General features: G+C 59.2%; 1 protein-coding gene across 1 annotated transcript in view; it reads right to left on the reverse strand.

Moving 5' to 3' along the window:
* Positions 1 to 4,478: 4,478 nt before the first annotated feature.
* RGMA (repulsive guidance molecule BMP co-receptor a) overlaps positions 4,479 to 21,203 on the reverse strand; it is a 44,783-nt gene continuing 28,058 nt past the window's right edge. Inside the window, exons 3-4 of the mRNA XM_047738333.1 lie at positions 14,459 to 14,973; positions 4,479 to 6,923 (exon numbers count right to left, since the gene is read on the reverse strand). Coding sequence (XP_047594289.1) covers positions 6,201 to 6,923; positions 14,459 to 14,973 — 1,238 coding nt within the window. The 3' untranslated portion in view covers positions 4,479 to 6,200. The remainder of the gene's footprint in view (positions 6,924 to 14,458; positions 14,974 to 21,203) is intronic.

Raw genomic sequence — 21,203 nt, forward strand, 5'->3', positions numbered from 1 at the left:
GGCTTTGGCCTTGGGATCTAGGCTGCCTGGGATCGCGTCCCCGGATCCCAGAAACCCCCCTGCCCCCACCACGCCAGCCCTTGGACTGGCGCTCCTGGATCTCCTAATTAACTCTGTTCTGCTGGGGACCTCCATGAGGGCGTTCCACTCTGTTCCTCTTCTTCAGGGTGTAGACCCGGGTCATGGCCGGAAGTGATCAAATGGTCAAAAGTGTGGGAAGCCCAGAAGGATGGGGAAGGTAGCCGAGGGGAAGCTGTTGAGACAGGGAGGGGGTCCATGGCCCACAGATTCGGGGTGTGGGGACCCTGGGGGCCTCTATGGAATTAGAGGTCCTTAGACTCCTGCTTTGGGCATGCAGGGTTCCCACCGACCCCTGGCCAGAACGCCAAGCTTCTCCAGCCCAGGTGGCAGCTGGACAAAGAGCTCATCAAGTGTTTCAAGACTTGGACAAATAAGGCTAATCAGAGCAAAGAGATGTGATTTCTGGATCATTCCTAAGAGATGAACCCATCACACAAAGTAGAGTCCCCGCCCTTCCTCTGGTGAGAGATCCCTGTGTGGGGGACCAGAGGGTGGGATTCTCCGGGTCGCAGTCAGCCTGGGAGCAAGCAGGGCCCGGGGCCTGCCTGGAGTGCTGGAGCGTCCCCTGGATGGCGGCCCAGGCAGTGAGCCCCCGAAGGCAGTGTGACCCAGTGGGATGAGAAGGGGAGAGAGTGGGTGCTTGTTGGGGTGTATGGCTTCCTGGGATGGGCTCCCTATATTCTGATATTCCTGCCCCAGTCTTCCCAAGCATCCCTGTAGGAGGCCCATGACCTTCCTTGTGCAGACAAGGATCCTGAAGTCCCAGGTCACCCAGCCAGCAAGAGGCAAGGCCAGGAGTGGGACGGGCCTCCTTCTGGCCCACAGAGGCTCCTGCACACCAGCCGGTAGCTGTGGGGAGTTGATAACATCCCTCCAAGGATTCCTTGCTATTCTTTGAATTTTCCGTTTTATAATTTTACCACCATTTTCCCCATCGGGATCAGAACCTTGCTCCCTACATAATTTGGTATTTGGGGTAAGATCTCATCTTGGAGAGTCCAGCTGTCCTTTTCCAAGCATATGGCCTACCCCCCAGCTCTGCCCCTCCCCCAAGGCATGGGGCTCTGGACCGTGGCCTTGGGACTAGCCCGCAAGTGACATCCGCCAGTCTTACCAACCACACCATTGCAACCATCTTGTTCAAGGACAACACCTTCCCTTCGTTCTGGGCGTTCCTTTATGAGCCCTGCACTCTGTAAATACTCGTTCCTGGGAAGTGCTTATCATTTAATTTAAAAATTAAAGACAGTAGGGGTGCCTGGGTGGCTCAGTCAGTTGAGAGTCCAACTCGGCTTAGGCTCAGGTCAGGATCTCAGGGTCATGGGATCAAGGCCCACGTCGGGCCCCGTGCTCAGTGGGGAGTCTGCCTGAGATTTGCTCTCTCCCTCTGCCTCTGCCCCTCCCTACCCTTGAAATAAATAAAATCTAAAATACTACGACTACTACTACTAATAATAATAATAATTAAAGACCACTGAACTGCATGTGGTTTCCAATGTGTCCTAAAGTAAGATTTTGATTTTAGCGTCCTGAATGCACTCCTTTGGGGCTCAGTAAGTGGCATCCCCGTCGACCCAGGCGGTTGGCACCCTCCCCTGCTTCTCCCGATTGCCAAACCCCACCTTGTGCTGTGCCCCGAAGTGGGTCTTTCGTGGCGCCTCTGGCACCAGCCCCCATCCCCCTTCTGACCAGCTCTGCCCTGGAGCCCTCAACTTCCTCTCCCCCCGCACTTCACACCATCTGGAACTATTTCTTCAAAACCCAAGCTGGGCACGTCCTGCCCCTGCTCAAAGCAGCACATGGGTTCCTCTGGCAGGTGCAGCAAGACGTCAGGCCCCCCTGGTCACTGGTGGGCTGGGCAGGGCTCCCTCCCGCCGCTTGGCAGCCTCACCTGGACCTTGGCCCCCGGCTCAGGGCGTCCCGTCCCCTTGTGTCCTGTTGCCCTCCGACTCCACCCCTGGGTGGCCAGGCCCTCTGTGCTCCCCAACCTCTCTGCATAGAAGGGTCCCCCTTGCTCTTGGTCTGGCTCATCCCCCAGATCCACGCAGGTGATCTGGTCAGAGGTCTCTCTGGACCCTGCCAGAGCAAAGCTCCTCCCACCTCCATTCTGGGGTGGGGGGTCTCCCTCTCAGAGGAGACTGCGTCCCTGGGATGCTTGTCTCCCTGGACACCCGGTCGCGTCACTGTGCACAGACTGGCCTCTCCAGCGAGAAGGCAAGGCAGTCCGAGTGGACTCCGCTGCATGTCCCCCATGAAGGAGTTAGCAAGGGACAGTGCGGGGTGCGCCGTGGCAGAGGGAGGGGACCGCCACCTTGGGCAGCCTCCCGGGGCTGCTCGAGGGCCCCTGTACCAGGCAATGTATGTGCATCTGCTCGCTGGATATTCTATAAGGACCTCAGGAGCTGGTACTCATAATTCCGTTCTACAAATCAGGAATGTAAGGCTCCAAAAATCCAAGGGAGACCACACAACGAGTGACAGGCAGAGCCGGTTTGGACGCCAAGTGGGCTGGCAGCCTGAGACCGAGGGCCACCCCCTGCTCCACGCGGCTCACTGGCATCCCCAAGGAGCCCTGGTCACACCTGGCTCACCTGCGTCTCTGCTCCGGGGATCCCGGTGAGGGTCTTCGCCCCGGAACGTGCCCCCTTCATTATGGAGGACCCCCGTGCACGGGTTTCCAGTAGCCCTTTCCCTCCTGTCTCCTCTCACGAATTCTGTTGGCTTCACGGAGTCTCCGAGTCTCTGCCGCACGTCTCTGTGCTGGGGCCGCGAGGGGACACGCATGTCCGTCTGCTCACGCGTGGACCTCCGGGCCGCCTGGCCCTGACTCGCTGGCTCAGCGGAGATGCTCCCAGCCCAGCCCGCAGAGCGAGAGGAAGCCGCTTCTTGGGGATCGTTTAGATCAAAACTCTGTTCCATATTCATGATGAAATGCAAATTTCCATGTTCATGGGCGACCAGTAGCATGGTACTGGAAGGAGTTCCAGCTGGTTAAGTTTAGGGTCCTGAACAAGTTCCAAACCCAGAATATTCTCTGGCAAGTACCACAGCATTTTCATCTGATGGTGAGCGGGATTTTTTTTTTTTTTTGATCCCGTGGGCCCTGGCTTCTCCGTAATCAGTTCTGCCAGGGCCTCTGCTGCCTCTGTGGCGCCTCCCCTGCGAGCTATTCCAACCCAGCTACAACTGAGAGAGAGAGAGAGAGAGGCCTACCGGTCCCAGCAGCTTGGGCAATGGTATAAGAGGTGTAGGGATGTTTGGACTCATTTTGTCCCCTCCAGTCTGGTTCTTCCTGCCAATGCCCAGAATCCCACGCTCCCTCTGGGAGCCTGTGTGAGAGCTGGGTTCTAGAACGTTCTCCATTTCTGCCCTTGACCTTCTCCTTCAGCTTGGACTGGTTACACGCTCACTCTCTGGATTGCTCCCTTTGCTAGCCTTTCGGCTTACCCTCTCCCAAGCTCCCGGGGTCTGTGTGACCCTCTCCCCTCTCCTCCCACCCACCCTCTCACTCAGCCCCTCCTGCTCTGGGAAAACAGGGATACCAGCCATGGTACACTTCCTGTGCTCCGGGCCCCATCCTAAGTCCTTTACAGGAATTCATTTGCCGAATCTCCCAGCCACCCTATGGGATAGGCACTCCCCACCTTACAGAGGAGGAATCAGAGGCTCAGAGAGGTTAAGTGACTTGTTCAAGGTCACAGGGCTAGGAAAGGGGAGAACCCTGGGATGTGGCCTGGCTTAACGGTGCTGCCATTCCCCCTTTTGACGTTTGCTGTTAAGAGCAGGCCCAGACAGGGCCAAACAGACCTAGATGTACAATCTTGGCCCTGCCCTAAGGACCATAGGCAAACCAATTCATCTTTCTGAGCCTCTGTTTGTCTGAAAAATGGGCAAGAATGTGTTCCTGACTCATTGCCTGGTTTTAAGAGGTGAAATGAGATGACAGCTAGCAGGAAACCTGTCCACAAGCAAGTCTCTGTCCCCTCTGCCGAGCCATCGCTCTGGCCCTGGGCTGCGTGAGCAGGGGAGGGTGGCAGCCACCGTCCCAGCTCTAGGGCTCCTACATTGATGGGGGCGGCTGACACGGCCCCATCCTGAGTCTGAAGCCAGCCCACTCAACCTTTTGCCCCCCACCCTCTTCCTGTCGCTTCACCACGTGGCCATCAGCTGTCCCTGAAACTGTTCCAGCCTCCCAGGGGGCAAGAAGACTTGGAGCCCTTAGTCCCCAGAAGGAGAAAAAGTAATTTTAAGAGAAGTGGGGAGCTTGTGTTAAAGGGCTTCGCCCTCCACAAACACCTGCCACTCCCCTTCACGTGAGTGCACACGTGGGCCTCCCCCACCACCCCTCCAACGGAGCCAGCCTGTTCAGAAAGCGAATTCCAACACGCGGTCCAAAAGAGAATAACAAAACAAAAAAAACCCAAACTTTACTTGCATTTAGCCGTTAATAAATAATTTACAATATATACATGCGGTGACACTCTACACAGGTCGCAGACACAAGGACGCAGTGAGGGGTCCCCACTTCCTAGCAGAACGCGATCAAACACAACCAAAATAAAGTGCTTCACTTTTTACTTCCAACATAGGGACCATCTAAAAACCAGCAGGGCGGCCGGGGCCGGGCCTCCCACCTGCCTGCCCTGGCGTTGGGCAGCAAGAGGGGACCTCTTGGAGGGGAGGCAGGGAGCCTCCTGGGCCAGTGTATGAGAGGTCCCCGGGGAACAGCAGAAGGGCTGCCCCGAGACTGAGGGGCCAGCCAGTGCGGGGCTGTGGCAACCGCCCTCCTGCCCCTTTCTGGGAGTGGAGCCTAGTACGGCGCGGGTCCCTGGGTTCTCTGGAACAGCAGCAGGGGCGGGACTGGTTCGGGGCTCCTCGGATGGGCAGCTGGGCTCACAGTAGGTGGGCGCCAGGGCTCTAGGTGGCGGCAGGCCTCTCCTGGCTGTGTGGCCACGGGCTTAAGGGAGGGGACGAGAGGAACGAGACCAGCCCGGGATGCTCGGGGCTGAGAAGCTTGCGGACCCTGCTCCTCTCCCCGGCCTGTGGGGGGACGGGTGGGGAGTGGGGTTCTGGGGGGCAGGGGAGGAGAACGAAGAGGATCAGGGCAGGCCAGCTGGCCCTGTCCGTGTGTGCTTCCTGCCCCTGCCCGGTGGCCCAAGCTCCCCCTGCCCAGGGACTCTTGCCATCTGCTGGGGAGAAGGGGACAGAAACCAAGGGGTACTTCTATTCAGACATTTAGACATGAGGACGTGACCTCCTAAGCACAGGGGGAAATGGGGGACAGGGAGGGAAGGAGCCAGAACAGAGCGTTGGAGCCTGTGAGTGGCATCGCACAGACCTCGGGAGACAGCACCTGCCGCCCCAGCTTCGGACTCTGGGGCAGGGGCCTTCTAATGGGCCGGAGTCTCCCCTCGGCTCACAGGCAGGCCACGGGCCGGAAGGCACCAGGTGGGCACAACCTTGGGGTCAAGGATGAAGTTTTGCTAAAGATGCCGAACAGCCCCCACCCTCCCAGCCCCAGTCGTCCTAAGGCCTAAGGGGAAAGGAGATCCCGCCTAGTGGGGGGGGTCCAGCCTCGCTGATGCCTCAGCCCCTCAGCTTAGTGTGTGCGAGTGTGCTCGTGTGAGTGTGTGTGCGTGTGGCGGGCGCGGGCAGCAGTCAGCTGGGCCTGTTTCAGTGCATTGCAGGGGTGGGGGGGGTAGGAGCTCAACTCTGATCAATCCCAGTGTCTCTGGCGGGGGCCGGGGTGGGGGGCTTCGGCCTGAGGGGCTCTGTTTTGCACATTCACACTGCGGGGCGGGTGGAGGGGAGTGGCTCCCTGTCTCACACAGCTCAACTGTCACGAACATCACAGCACCAGTCACCAGGACCTCTCAGGGCCCCTGATGGAGGGCGCGGGCCATTGGGGGAGGCCGCCCCCACACCAGCCCTTGCCAGCAGACAGCCCGGGGGAGCTCTGAGGTAACCGTCTCCAGCCCGCCGGCCAGCGGCTGCCTCCGCTCCTGACCCCTGCAGACCCTGCGGGGTCTCCCCTTCCCCGCCCTCCCTGCCCTCACAACAGCCCCAGCCCTCCTGCAGTCACCCCCCGGCTCAGGGACAGGAAGCGGCCCCTCTCTGCCCTACTCGGCCACGGCCTCCAGGAAGGCAGGGAGCAGGGTGAGGAGCAGCAGGCCGCCCAGGAGGGGCCGGGGGGCGGGGGGCAGCCCTGCAGCGGCCGCCCGGCCCGGCGGCTCCCGAGTCCTCTGGTACAGGTGCAGCCTGTCCTTGTTGGAGTGCAGCATCTTGACGTCCTCCAGGGCGTAGTAGGCGGCCAGCGTGAAGTTCACGTCGCCCGTGGTGAGCAGGTCGAAGACGCAGGCCTGGTAGTAGAGGTCCTCCACGGGCAGCTTCTCCTTGCACTTGGCCACGGCCGTCTCGTACGGGAAGGTGTCCGGGGCTGCGGGGGCTGGGCTGGCGGCCGCCGGCCTGCGGGGTCCGGGGCCCTCGGCATTGGCACCGAAGGCCTGGAAGTCGATCTGCTGGTTGAGGGGGCAGCCCCGCAGGCAGAGGTAGAGGCCCTGGCTGTCCCTGTCCTCCACGGCGTTGACCACCTCCTCGGGCATGCGGACCGCGAAAGTCAGGTAGCGGCCCACCTGGCGCACCACGATGGTGGTGCCGATGTACTTGGCCTGGATCTCCACGTGCTGGCCGGATACCTTCTCTGTGATCTTCAGGCTGTTGGCCCCGTGCTTGTCCCCGCCGTTCTTGGAGCCATCGGCGAAGGCGGCAGGGAGCTCATCCATCTCTGCCTGGTACACCTTCTGGTCCACGCACTCCTGGAAGTTCTTGAAGATGATGGTGAGCTGGTGGGGGGGCAGGGAGGGAAGGACAGGGAGACAGGTGGTCAGCGGTGCCGAGACAGTGGGGGGGTGGGAGGCCCAGCCCATGCTGGCGATGCTGCAGATAGGAGCAGCCCCCTCCATGCCCCAAGCCCTCCCTCCCTTCCCCATTTGTGTCACCTTGGTACCACCTGCGTTATTAGGCACTTAATATTCTTCTTTAAAACAACTTGTTTTACTCTAGGACAAAGGGGAAAAAAGGAGAGAGAGACAAACCAAGAGACAGGATCTTAACGATAGGGGATAGACTGATGGCTCCCGGAGGGAGGTGGGTGGGGGTACGGGGGGAACAGGTGAAGGGGATGAAGACACACTTACCCGGTGAGCCCTGAATCATGTATGGAATCATATATTGTATGTGAACCATACTGAAATTAAAAACTTAGTAAAAAAAAAAAAAACCAACTTGTTTTATTTAAAAAAACAAAACAAAACAAAAAAAACAACCTGACTTAGAATGGGAACTTTAGATCACTACCCTAAATAGAAAATCAGCTCATTTACTATATATAGAGGTGTACCATAAAAAGAAAAGCACAGCTAATTAAAAATAAAACTTCATTATCTATTGTAGTGTGCTGAGTAATGGCCCCCAAGATATCAAACCCTAATTCCTGGAACCAGTGAATGTTACCGTTTATGCAAAAGAGACTTCGAAGATGTGATTGGGTTAAGGGCACCAAGATGGAGAAGTTATCCTGGATTAGCTGGGCTAAGCCCTAGAGTCACAGGTCTCCTCTTAACACGGAGGCAGAGGGAAATGGGACCATTGAAGAGGGGGATGGCTCTTTCCAGAGAGGCAGAGACTGGAGAGGGGTGACCATAGGCCAGAGATGCTGGCAACCACCAGAGTCTGGAAGAGACACCAAACAGATTTCTCCTGGAATACCCTAGAAGGACCGACCCTCCTAATACCGTTACGTTAGCCCTTAAAGATGCACTCCAGACTTCTTGTCTCCAGCGCTACAAGAGAATATATTTCTGCTTGTGGGAAACCCTGAGTTTGTGGTATTTGTTACAGCAGCAACAGGAAACTAATATGGTCCACGACCATCTCACACGACCTCTCAAGCCGCCAGTGGACCTTCCACCAAATGCTTTCAAAAGGGCTGTGAGCTGCTGGCTGAACATCGCGACAGGTGGAAGGGGACAGATTCGTGCTCAGGGAAAGAATGGGCAGGCAGAGGCCGGCAGAGGCCACGGTGGCAGGGCTGCCCTGAGGGGTCACCCAGCCAGGACTCGGACGTGAGCAGGGGCAAGAAAGAGAGGAGGAGGGTAATAGTCAGGGAAAGGAAGATGGGGGGCTCGAGGCTGAGCACGCAGCCCTGGCCAAGGCAGGAGCAGGGAGGCCTGTGTCTGCTGGTGCCTGCAGCCGGGGCTGGGGGGCTGGGCTGAGCTGCTGCAGGAGAAGCAGCTGGTGGGGCGGTTCCACGGGAACGGTCTTCCTGACGACCCCTGACGACCACAGACGCAGGCACAGGTGCTGCTTCTCCTAGTCCTGTGGGGCGCTGCGGGGAGGATGACGTGACCTCCCATTTATAGCGGAGAAAATTCACCCTCAGAGAGGTCAAGTGACTTGGCCAAGGTTGCACAGCCACCAGCAAGAGGTAGAGCAGAGTTTAGTCGCTTGGTTTCCAACCCCTGGGCTCTTTCTGGCCACAAGCCCCCAGGGTAGGAGGCCTGGGAGAAAGCTGGAGACAAACAGCCTGGGGAGCGAGCATTTCCCCTTTCATCCTGGGGGAAGGGCCAGGCTGCACTTTCCCTCTAATCCTAACTAGGATGATTGCATGGGCTGGAGACAGGAATCAGATCCGGGAGAGAGATGACCACCGCTCCTTCATTCCTGTTCCTAGGTGCCAACTTCCTGCCCCTGGTGGCTTTAAGGCCACTGCCCCCTGAATCAAGGGCAGCTGGGACCTGAACTCCAGCCCATGGCCAGGGAGGGAGGCCAGGTCATGGAGCAAGAGGGCACCCAGGCCTTTTGGTATCATACCTCCTCAGATGGTCTGCAGGCTGAGGGGGCCCCGATGTCCTGGCTGTGGCTGAATTTTGTGCCTCGGCACCCTGGGCGATGTGGCAGTGGGAGGGGGATACCTAGGACGGCCCTGGGAGTAGAGGGCCAGCTGCACGAAGCCCTAAGGGAGTTTCTGGCCAAACAGTGGGGGTATGATAAGTACAAGGGCCCGGGTGTGCTAGAAACCACGAGCAGGTCCTATAGGCAAGGGGAGGCAGGAGAAACGTGAAGGACCCCAGCTCAGGCCCAGGGTTCGGAAAGGCAGGGACCCAGGGTGTGATCTGGGGCTGGGCCACAAGCCAGGCAGTGTGGCTGCAGTTTGGGGGCTGGGAGGGTGACCAGGGGCACAGACGATGCCGAGGGGGAAGCAGGCAGGGAGCAGTCTCAGTCTGGGGCCTCGGGAGCAGAGCTTAAGTTCTAGGCTGGGCCATCCCACAGGGTAGCGAGGGCCTGGCAGGAATTGTTGGGCTGTCTCGTCACTGCTCACACTCGTGAAGCATAGGGGTGACCCGGCTGGGAGTGTATGAGGGGTGTGAACCCTCAGAGAGAAACTCCCCCTTCTCACGCTGATACTCAGAAAGCTGAGGGCGAGAGCCAGGCCGCAGTCGGGAATGTCGGGGACTTCAGACCTTTGGGCCTTTGTGGGCCCCCCTTCTCCATCAAAAATACTGAAATTACTGTGGCGCCTGGGTGGCTCAGTGGGTTAAGCTTCTGCCTTCGGCTTAGGTCATGATCTCAGGGTCCTGGGATCGAGTCCCACATCAGGTTCTCTGCTTGGTGAGGAGCCTGCTTCCTCCTCTCTCTCTCTGCCTGCCTCTCTGCCTGCTTGTGATCTCTGTCAAATAAATAAATAAAATCTTAAAAAAAAATACTAAAATTACATTTTGTGACTGCATTCCTGTCCAGATGAATACAGTCGAGGTTAGATGATGGTGATTTTTCCTCTGACATGAAAACAAATGAAAGCTTTCTCATGGGTCCCTGGAAGTCTTCGGGCCCCTGGGGCCTGGTGGATGGTCAGGATGGATGGGGGCACATTCTGCTGTCTGCACGGGCCACGAGGAGGGGTTCCGAAGCTGGAGGCTGGGGGTCCTGCCAGAGTCCAGGTCTGGGGTGGGCACCGCCCCTTGGGCACCAGACTCGATTTCCCTATCCCCCCCTGCAAGGCCACTGCCCGGTCCCGGGGAAACAGGGCACCCTGGTTTGCTGTGGGATGTCACAGGTGGCTGCGGCCCCTGCATCCCGCTTGGAGCCCTACTTGTCGGACCCCAGGAACTTGCCGCTACCCCACCATCCCTGGCCAACAAAAATGGCCACTTCATAGCTCCACCTCCATTCCATCCCATGTCCCACAGCGCCCACCCTAATGTGGATGGAGGTTGCCTGTGGGGGGCTGGGAGGTACAGCCAGGGTGGTCTGGGCAGTGGGTGGTCCTGTCACTGGGGAGGGGGCGAGGGAGACGAGGGTCTCCGGTGTCCCTGCCTGGTGTGCTGGGGAGCAGGGGGGCGGGGGGGGGTGCTGCTGGTTTCCAAGTGCCATCAGTCTCCTGGAACAGGAAAGGCTGGTTTCCCTCTAACCGTCATCTCTCGTGGAGACAGGCTCCTGGAAGGCTGACAGCCTGCTAGACTCTTCTTGGCACCAGTGCCAGGGACTCAACCACAAGTAACAGCATGAAGGGGCCTGTCGAAAGCCAGGCGGCTCACTGCCAGCTCGGCCACGGGTGCGGCTGCCACTCCTGCCTTTGCTGCCCCCCCCTTCCCAGGGGCACCCAAGGCCCCCTCCACCACACCAGGCCCGGCGCTAGGGACTGTATCCATACACGGGGGCTGAGGAGTCCAAGAGCCTTGTCCTCAAGGAGCTCACACTCCAGGGGGGTGCCGGACTGGGGGGCTGAGTTAGGTGGTGGGACAGATGGTACGTTCAAGGTAGAACCAGCATGGGTGAGGGGGCAGGGGAAGGCAGGGGCGTGAGTTCCTCTCCTCCCAGTGCCTCAGTTTTCTCATCTGTACCACGGGCTGCTGGAGGGAAGGCAGTGGAGGTAGGGGCTGAGCTCAGGGCGGTGGGAAGCCGGCTAAAACATTAGTTTGGGCTGGAAAACATGACATCTTGATCACTATGAGAACAGAGGGACGGGCCGGGCTGGATAATGCCAGGATCCTGGGAAATGAGCCAAGGGCCCTAGGGGAGAGGGAAGGGCAGAGGGCATGTAGGTTCAAGTGGGCAGAAGAGGTTGGCAGAGGGCTCTTGGGGGGAGGCACAAATACCCCTCCGAGATAACAGCCCCTTGGCTTCTCATGCTGCCACTGAGGCTCCAGGCGGCTCTCCCACGCTCTGCCAGGCTCTGCGGTCCTCCCATCCCCTACCGTTCCCCAGCTTCCTACTCCCGTCCTCCCGAGCCAAGCTCTGCAAGGACTTGGAGGAGGCCCTCCACAGGGCTCAGGGCAGAGCGTCCTGCCCCTACCACAAGCACCCCTCAGCCTGCTTTGGTCCTCCACGATCAGCCCGGGAGCGGCCAGGAGGTAGGAAGCATGAGGCACGGAGGCTGGCTCCGAGATGTTTTGTAAATGTCTGCAGAATCAACGAACGAGCAAAACCAGTGCACCTGAGCGCAGAGGCCTACGGGAACAGGTGCGGGCTGGCCGATGGCACTGGAAAGCAGCTGCTGGTGTCTCAGACCCGGGAACCCGGTCTGTCTGGGGGCCTGCCACTGACTTGGCCACACACACCGACCCTGTCCCAGCTGGGTCTCTGGGGGGGACAAGCCTTGTGCTCCCTCCTGGCTGGTGAGGAGGGAACAGAAGGCCGTGGGGCTCTGCGCCTTGCTGGGAAGACTGAGGGGACCGAGGTCACAGCAGAAAGCAGCAGGGTCCGTCAAGCTCTGCGGGGGATCCCCATACTCTCCGGAGCCCCCATGCTGGCATCGGAAGAGGGAGCTCCCATCCCTGACTGGGCACTGCTGCCCGATCCCTGGGCGCCTGGTGCAGACTGGACAGTCAAGTCACTAGATCATTAATCCAAGTGGTTTGGGGACAGCACTGCTGGGCTCCCAGGGTATGCCAGGGAAGAGCTGAGGGTGGTAGGCAGGGGTTCTAAGCCTGGGCACGTCACCCCGGCCTGCAGGACCCGATGGGATGTGGCCTAAAGGCTCTTGTTCCCAGGGTCACCGTCCCCTTCCCCCTCCAGTCAGTGGGGGCTGCAGCCCAGCCTGGTGGGTCACAAACCACCATCCCTCCCAGATCTGCGCAGGGCTCTGTCATCACATTTGGTGCTCACACCAGCCTGGGTTAGGAGGCGCGGACTTCTGAGGTCCACGTCTGTCTCATACCCTCAGACTCCCCTGTGTGCCCCGGCCCGGGGTGGGGGGACAGGGAGGCGGGAGCCCCCCTGCCCCCCCCGGCAGCCTGTTTGCTGCTGGATTTAGAAGCTGCAGCCTCAGGCTCCTGGCGTTCATTTATGTTGGCTCTGGGGAAGGAGGGAGGTGGGTAGATGGAGGGGCCCCAGGGAAGGTGGCTGGGTCCCTGATGCAACAACACCACCCCCCCTTCTGCGGAGGGCTGAGAGGGCGGCCAGGGTGGAGAGAGCGTTGGCCATGATTCTGCCGTCTGCCAGGCTTTACAGCCTGGTGCCAAGGGCCTGCTGGGGCGTCTGTGGGGCAAAGAACCACGTGTTTCTTATCCTGCAGCTGGGCCCAGAAACAGACCCTCTGGAGGCATGGGGCGGCCACCAGGGCAGAGAGAGATGGCGGGAATTTTCCTGGCTGTAGGTCACCTTGCTGTCCTCCTGTGGGGCGTGGGGGCAGGAAGGAACAGAAAGGCCCTCTGTGGACCAGCCGGGCGCTGCCCAACGTGCCGCCTTGCAGCGTGCTTTTCCTAGGAAAACAGCCACGGCCGGTCCGGGACCCCCAGGGGCTCTGGGGGCCAGGCCCCGAGGTGGCCCTGTGGGGCCCCTGCACGCTCAGAGCCCACCAGCCTCCTAGTCATGAGGCTGCGCCCTCTGGTGGCTGAGGTCTGAGGTCTGGTTAGGGGGTCAAAGGAGCCCTTCCTGGAAGCAGGTAGGGGAGGGAGAAGATGGGGGTGTCCAAGTGCCTGGGCCATGGGCCACATCGGTGGCTGCCTCTGGCTGCGGCCCTGTGAGTAGGACCTGAGACCTGCCACCCAGAGACAGAGGCCTTCTGGGGTCAGAAGATGACCAGCTCTCCGCGGCCTCTGGTGCTCCGGATGAGGACTGCCTCTCACGGCAAATGACAACACGCCCCTCGGCCGAGCCACCTGGCCCGGGTCAAATGCTAGCTCAGCGTTCCCAGCCCAGTGCACTTGGGGTGGAGAGGTACATCCCACTTTGGGGATGTGTCCAAGGGAGCTGCTCCAGCCAGGCAGGGCTGGCCCGAGGGAGGAGGGGAAAGCTGCCTGGGTGGCCCCTGGCATGCTCGGGAAGCTGCTTCTCTATCTTCACTTGTTCCATCTCCGGGTGTTCCTGGACACCACAGCCGCTCAGCCTTGGGCCTGCAGCCTCTCCGGGTAGGCACGGGGCAAAGGAAGGGCAGGGCGGTACCGTGCAGCCCTGCTGACCCCATCAGCATCCTAGAGCCCTGGTCCCTGACCCCCTCCATGGGCCAGAATCACTGGGGGCTTTAAAAACACACATGCGTGTACACACACACACACACACACACACACACACACACAGCATGCCTGACCGTACCCAGAAATCTGGTGCCTACCAGCCGGGAGAGGGGCCCAGAATCACTATCTTCTAAAATCTGTTCAGTTTGTAACCATGCAGTCACGTGAGAACCCATGGGCGGGATCACCCTCACCTCTGGGGCCCTGGGTTCATGTGTCCGGGGGGCGGGGGACGGAGTAGCCCCCCACCGAGGGTAATGATGGAGACACACCTGTAAAGAGGATTCTGTCTAATTGGGATTTAATACCTGAGTTCTAACAAAGCACAATCTGGGGGCAAGAAAAGAATATTCCCAAAGCTTGAAACCGAGTGCTCTGGCGAGTGTTTCTAAAATTTGTGGACAAGAACCCAGTAAGAAATCCCCCTCACGCCTGGACCTGGCACTGGCCCGGGTGCCCAAGCACACACATGGGCACGCACACAACCAGAACTAAGCTTCCCAAGGCGTATACCCTTCCCAGGCGCAACGCATGGGCAACCTGCCTTTCCTAGCGGTGTCTTGTTAGGCCTGCCTTTCTGCGCTGCCCAATTAAAAAATTAAAAAAAAAAAAAAAAGTGACCGCTGGGTAACGGATTTCACAAACCCCCAGTGGGCAGCATCCAGCAGTCTGAGAATGCTCACACTCCCCAAAACGTGAAGAGGTGGTTCCCGGCGGGTTTATCTCCTGACAAAGACCATTCCTTTGTAAATAACCAGTCCATTGACTGGACATAAGAACACGGAGGGGGAGGGGTTGCAAGCGGTGTCTGGGTCTGGGCCCTGGGGACAGCAGGGCCCCGAGAGCCTCAGCCTCACCCTTACCTTGCTGGTGGCGGTGGCGGCCGAGCCCGGCAGCACCGGTGTATTGGTGACCTGCACGTTCAGGTAATTATTGTCGATGAGCGGCCAGGCGCCCTGCACCTTGCAGGTCTGGAAGCGGTCTGTGAAAGTCCTGAGGTGCGGGTCCCCAAAGAGGCCGCAGTGGGTGTAGTTGGGGGCCGCCGAGTGCTTGTGGAAGCTCTTCTCGTAGTGGCAGACCTCGGGGCTGTCAGAGCGCTCCTGGCTATCGCCCGGCGGCGGGAGGGTGCGCAGGCGCGGCTGCGACGTGGGGCCATCCTTGGAGCAGTTGTACTGGCTCATGAGGTCTTCTATGCCATGGACCGCCGAGTGGTAGGCCAGGTCGCCCCGGCAGGTGCGGGCGGTGCGCCGCGTGCACAGGGCGTAGGTGCGCAGCGCCGCGCAGAACTCGGGGGCGTCGTCCGAGGCCGGGGAGTGGCTGCCGGCCGTGGCGCTCCAGAACTCGGAGTTGCACTTGAGGATCTTGCACGGGGTCGTGGCTGTGGGGGAAAGGAAGGGACACACTGTTAAGGCCAGCCGGCGGGCTCCAATCTCCTCGCCCCCGTGGATCAGCGCCCCTGGCACGTGGCCTGAGGACATCTCCTCCCGGACGGCGCCACCCCCGCGGCACCTTCACGCCCGGATGGTAAATAGTGCCTGCAGGTGGGCGTGCAGTGCCCAACCTGCCTTCCTTCCGCCTGGGGTGACCCCAAGGGGCCGGGAGTGCGCCAGCCACCTGCCGCAAGGACCATGCTGGCTCCTCCCCCAGTTCCCAGGCGGTAAAGTGGAGGGGTCAGGGTTTCTGGGCAGCCCGGCTGTGGGAGGCGACAAGCCACCCTTGGGCTTCTGACGTCTGCTGACACTGTCACAGCTACCCCCAAGCATTTTGCCAACCTCAACAGAAATGCGGCTGGGAATTAAGCCCCACTATGTGTTCTGGGCTCTGCTGTGTGACCTTGTCCAAATCCCTAGACCTCTCTGTGCCTCATTGGATTTACCTAGAAAATGAGGCATAGTAGTATATGCCTTGTGGGGTTGGTCAGAGTGGTAAAGGACCAAGAGAAGCACTGACTAGAGCAGGTCAGTGACAGCTGGCTAGTATGATTCCTCAAGGAGCTTTGGTCACAGGACGCCTGGGTCCGGTCTCCTTGTCTGCCGAGCACGGGTGGCTTCCCTCTTGGTCGCCATCTCTCCCTCCCTCCCTCCTCTGTCCTGCTCAGGAGAGTATGCTGGGAAGCAACTGAGAGCCACCACCTTGGATCTGCCTTAATTTGTATTTTTTTTTTCAAGTCACCCACAATCTTTGAGACCTGACAATTAGCAACAAGTGACTATGCCTGAAAACTGCCTGAACACACCTCAATCTTGTACCTGGACACGTGGAGCCTGCCCTTTCCTGGCCTCCCAGATTCTTTCGCACGGTCCCTAGTAACTTTGGCGGCCAGGCATGCAGACAGGTAGCAGGAAGGAAGGCTCTCCACAGGCTCCAGGAGCAAAGCGACTGACAGACCAGCTGGGTTGCAGCCCAGCGCTGGAGTGATCGACAGGAGGATGGGGCGATCGTTCCCAGCCGGGCTCATGAACCCTTGGAAAAGTCAGTTTGCTTCTCTGGTGCTGCCTTTTTACCTCCAAAATCAAGTTGCCAATAAAGCCAGGGGCAGTAATAGGTAAGGGCAGGCTAAGGAACATCTGAGCAGCTGCCCTGGATGGCCTCTTAGAGATCTGTTCCCTCCGCAGGCACCTGTGTGGAGCTGAAGCTGACCCGCCCAGGTCACACACCTGGGCACGGGGGAGCCCAAGCTTGTCCTAAATTTCAGGCTCCTCTCCTAACTTCACCTGTGTTTGTCACCACTGCTGGCAACCGAGGTTGTTTCTGGTGGAGTCTGGGTGGACATTTTTTCTTTTGAGAAGTTATGTATTTACTTAAATGTGTCTTAGGGAAAATAAAGCAAATTTGATATGAGAGCTACAGATTTTCCATTTTCACAGCTTTAAGTTGAAGAACCGTGCTGACTCCAGGAGATTTGGTTAATAAGAGAGGGTAATTGCCAAGAAGAGGCATTTGGGGTGAACAGGGGAAAGGCACTCGTTGGGATCCCACACCCTCCCTGGCCCCCAGTGGTCTTCCTCCCACAGATGTGTACTCCTGGGGCAGGGGTCCCTTGAAAGGCAGCCAGACGATTCTCTGGCCCTGCTGTCTTCATATTTAACTAAACCTATAGAAGACACCCAAGGCCCAACCGACCTTGCAAAAGGGCTAAGGTGAGGTGAGGAGAGGGGGTAGGTGTGAGTGGAGGGGTTGCCGTGCAGAGGAACACAATACAATACAACACAATACTCCGCCTGTGGTTGGTGGCCCCCACACGCGGTCCCCTCAGGAGCCTCGCCAGTGCGCGGTGCAGGATGTGCTGACCTGCGATGCTGCTTTCTCACAACCATGGAGATCGGGATGTCAGAGGAAACGATCTGAGGGGGACACAGCCTGTGCTGAGTGGTGGCCACCTGGGCTGCGCCCACACCACCCACCAGCCCAGCAACCTCGGGAGCCCTGCCTACAGCCAGGCTCGGGTCCTCCTCTGGTGCTCAGTGTGCCCGGAGGGGAGAAGGGCCACCCCCTGTCCCTTACAACCAGATGGCACAACCCCAAAGCAGGAGCTGTTTTGGCCTCAGCTCAGCCAAAGCGGACCGGGGACAGCAGAGAGCCACGTTGCAGCTACCAGACTCTGTCTCTGGCTGGTCTCTGTCTCCAGCTCTCCCTGTGGCTCCAGGGCCAGGCTCCTTGGCCCTGCTCACCTCTCTGCGGGGCACAATCAGGCTCCTCTGGCCCCAGGTCTCTGGGCGCCTCGGCCCCGCCAACCTCTGGGCCCAGCTGGCCCTTCAAGGGCCCACTTTGCCACCAGTGACTTTCAGCCTCTCCTTGTAGACCCCTCCTGTGGGATTCCCCCACCAGCTGGGAGGCCTGTGGTCCCCAGGTGCTCTGTGGCCTTGCCCACAGGAGACCAGTTCCCAGGGGCTGCTTTGCAGGGTGGGCAGTGGCTCGAAGGCAGGGGGCGAGAACGGGGCCTCGGGCAGGACCAGCCTGCACGCAGACAATGTGGGGTATGCGGGGTGTCTCACTCCTGACCCCCATTTGTGGCTCTATCCCCACCCCTGGGCGACTCCGCAGGTGGTGATGAGTCTGATGTCTTCCCCGCCCTGAAAATGGCTCAGAGCAGTGTCCCCACGGCAGAGCTCTCCAGGATGTCTGGGTCTTGTGACAGAAATCCTCCAGAGGTGCCCCAAAAGGGGGTCCCTCCCGTACTCTGGGGTCATCGGCGGGAATCTGCCAGCACTTAATCCTCTGTTCAGAGCAGCGCTCTTCAAACGTCCCCGCACACACCAGTCGCCTGGGCAGAGTCAGCAGGCCTCAGTGGGCCTGAGACTCTGCACTTCAGCCAGGCTCCCCAGGGAGGCCCGTGCTGCTGGTGCACAGATAACACTTCTTTAGAGTTGGGCCATTTTCTTTTCAACAGTCCCAAAAGGGCCAAGTTAGTACGTGCTGGAGCCTGGCCAGTCTGGAGTGTGTGCACGGGGCATTTCCTTTGGGGTGGGAGGGGCTGCAGAGGGGGCAAAGGGAGGAGACCCCTCTCCCAAGGGGCAAGCCCAGCAGGGATGCAGCTGCCAACCCAGAGCAGTCCTGGGCACCGCCCCGGGGCCCTCTGCCCTTGCAGAACAGGCCTTTCATCAATCAGTTCAACTCAGTGGGGCTCCTTCCCTTGCTCCCCTCCCCCTCTCAGAGCCTCCCAAGAGTGGTGATGGCAGCTCCGCCCACCACCCCCAGGGGGCAACTGAGGTCATCCTGGGGCTGCCCTTGCCCTGAAGAGATAGACCTTCCACCCCAGGCAGGGTCCGCACAGGGGTGAACTCCTCCAGCCCCTCACTCCCCTGAAGTCCTGCCCATCCCATTTCTCAGCCATCTGGAGAACGTTCCCGATGCTGTCACCCAGGACTAGGGACAGACCTGGGGAGGTGTGAAGGCGACACTGGCCACACGGAGTGGTGGGCAGTGGGCACTGGAGGGAGACTGTCAGGCTCACAATCCTGCTCTGTCCCTTCTCTGTAGTTGTGGGAACTTGGCTCTGCCTCAGTTTCCTATCTATGAACTTAGAGAGTGGCCAAGGGTTGAATGAGAAGGGGCACTTGTTCTGCCTGGGACCCCGTGAGCGATCAACAAACGGGCCCCTGACAAAGGTCTCTGAGGGGGATAAAGGTAAGAAGTTAGAAGTCACAGGCCGGGACAGGGAAGGGACAGGAAGGGCAGTGGCCCGGAGCATCCCCTCCCCCACCTCTCCTTCGTCCTCACCTTAGGGCCCTGGCTGGGCTCTGCCCTTCCACCTGGATTTGGGAGTGCTGAGTGTGAGTGCTCTGTGCACGGATCACCCACCCCTGCAGCCCACCCACATTGGCCCAGGACTGTGACTGGCCGGGCGCCACACTTCCCAAGGGCTCTGGGATGGCTTTGCCCACCACCTCACTCACTGTCTTTCACCGGAGAGGATGCTATGGACTGAATGTGTCCCCCCCCAATTCCTGTGTTGAAGTCCCAACCCCAGTGTGATGGTACTTGGAAGGGCGGGGCCTCTGGGAGGTGATTACGTTCCTGAGGGGGATGTCCCAGGACGGGATTAGCGTCCTTACGGGAAGAGAGAGACACCAGAGCTCGGGCTCGCACTGGGCCATGGGAGGACACAGCAAGGAGGGGTGAATTAGAGAGCTGCCACCAGAGCCCGACCATGCCTGGCACCCGGACTTTCAGCCTCAGGGACTATAAGCCTTGCCCCATCTCTCCTCCCCTTCCCCAGCCCTCCTGACTCCTCTGCGGAAGCCAGATCACTGGAGACATTCACTTGGCCAGGGGCCAGAAGACCAGGTAGTCTTGGTTCCCCTTATTCCATTGTCCCCTCTCCTTGAAAGGACCTCTGGTCACCAAGGGGTAACCTGGGCTGGGATGACTCTCCCAGCACTTGACGGGGAGAGGACAGGGGGGAGGCGTGAAGAGACCTCTCATTGGCTTCGCACCTCACCCCCCCATCCCAGCTTCTGGGATCCAGTCTCTTCCTCTGGCTGCGGGCCCCGCCTTCTCTCCCACTGCCAAGCCGACCCTTCCCCCCAGGTGTCCGACACGCCCCACAATGCCTCTTCCACCCACAGGTTTTCTGAGAGATGGCAGAATCAGAAACTTTGGGTCCTGAAGCACAATTGCAACAAGTTTGCCTTTGCTCTTGTGCATGAATAAAGGAACAGACCTTGAGTTCTGGGACACAAAGAAAAATGAGAGCGCTGGCCATTTTCCCACCCAGACAGAGTACCGGGGTGAATTTGGGGTCAACAAGGCAGCTGGTGACAGGTTCTGTGTCACTGGGCAATCCCACGCTGGAGGTTCTCGGGATCTGGGGGACCTCGCTTTGGGAAGCAGTGTTGGTGGGGAGGGTTTCAAGATATGTAACTCCAAGGGCAGATGCTCGTGGTCCAATTCCAGCTCTGGAGCTCAGTGCTGTGTGGCTACGGGCAAATCCACTAATCTCTCTGAGCTCAGTGTTGCTCTCTGTGCCATGAAGATGCATCAGTACTGTCATCAGTACTCCAGGGACCAGTGGAGCTGATGTAAGCAAACCCTGAGAACATGGGAAGGCAGCTCGGCCGAAATCAGTTTTGTGTTAACTTGGTTTGCTTAAATGGTAATCCGGGGGCGAGACTTAGATGTACCTCACAGCTAATGTGTGCTGAGTACTTACTGTATGCCACACATTGTACAGCTATCTCCATTAACCCTATGACGGCCCTAGGATTAGGTTGTCCCCATTCCACAGACAGGCAAACTGAGGCCTGGTGGCATTCCATAGCCCCCTCCTTCCAGGTACTCTGACCTCAGCGGGAGACAAACCACAGCTCTCAGGCCCCAAGCGGCTCTCCCTTTAGGGACCTCCACACACACTGGGCCGATCCCACAGGCTGTGGGCCACAAAGACACTGAAGAGGAGACTCTGCCCTTTGGGGGGCTCATGGGATGGGCAGCACACATGTACACGTGTGGGGGAGCGCCGTGGGGGTGCACCCGCAGGACACACAGGCTTCTCCAAAAAGGAAATGATGATGACAATAATGACGCCCCGATCTTCCCTGGCCCGTGTGGACTGCAAACGGTTCCATAGCCAGATCCTCACGGCGACGCTGACTTGGCGGGCAAGAGTTACCATCTTCATCTGCTGCTCGCAAGCACGCGTGGCTCACACAGGCACCAGCTTTTGGGGGGCTCTTTTCTCTGCTTTTCAAAGTGCGCGTGCCCTACCTTTCTGGGGACACCAGCTGAGAAGGATCCAGGTCCTAAAATTCCTGACACCGAGATGGGTTTTCTTGGACCACGCCCAGTCCCTGAGGTAGGGCCAGCGCGAACCCTCGGTTCCCAGGACAGTGACCACCCCCAAATGGACAGTGAGCTCTCGTTTAAGGTTCCTGGCCAAGGTCTCCCACCACAGATGGAGGAGCTAGAGCTCAGGGTGGGACAATGGTGTGCAAGAGGCCAGGGACCAGCTGGGACCAGACTTGAGGGCTCCCCTGCCCCGCCCCACCCCTGCCTTCTCTCCAGGTGGCAATGCAGCCCTCCTGGGTCTGACTGAAGTGGTCATGCATGAGCTGTCATTTCCTGGGGGTCTCATGGAAGGGCTTCGAGCATGCCAGGGCTGGACAGTCC

Source organism: Lutra lutra, chromosome 7 (assembly GCF_902655055.1).
Source record: "Lutra lutra chromosome 7, mLutLut1.2, whole genome shotgun sequence".
Lineage (NCBI taxonomy): Eukaryota > Metazoa > Chordata > Mammalia > Carnivora > Mustelidae > Lutra > Lutra lutra.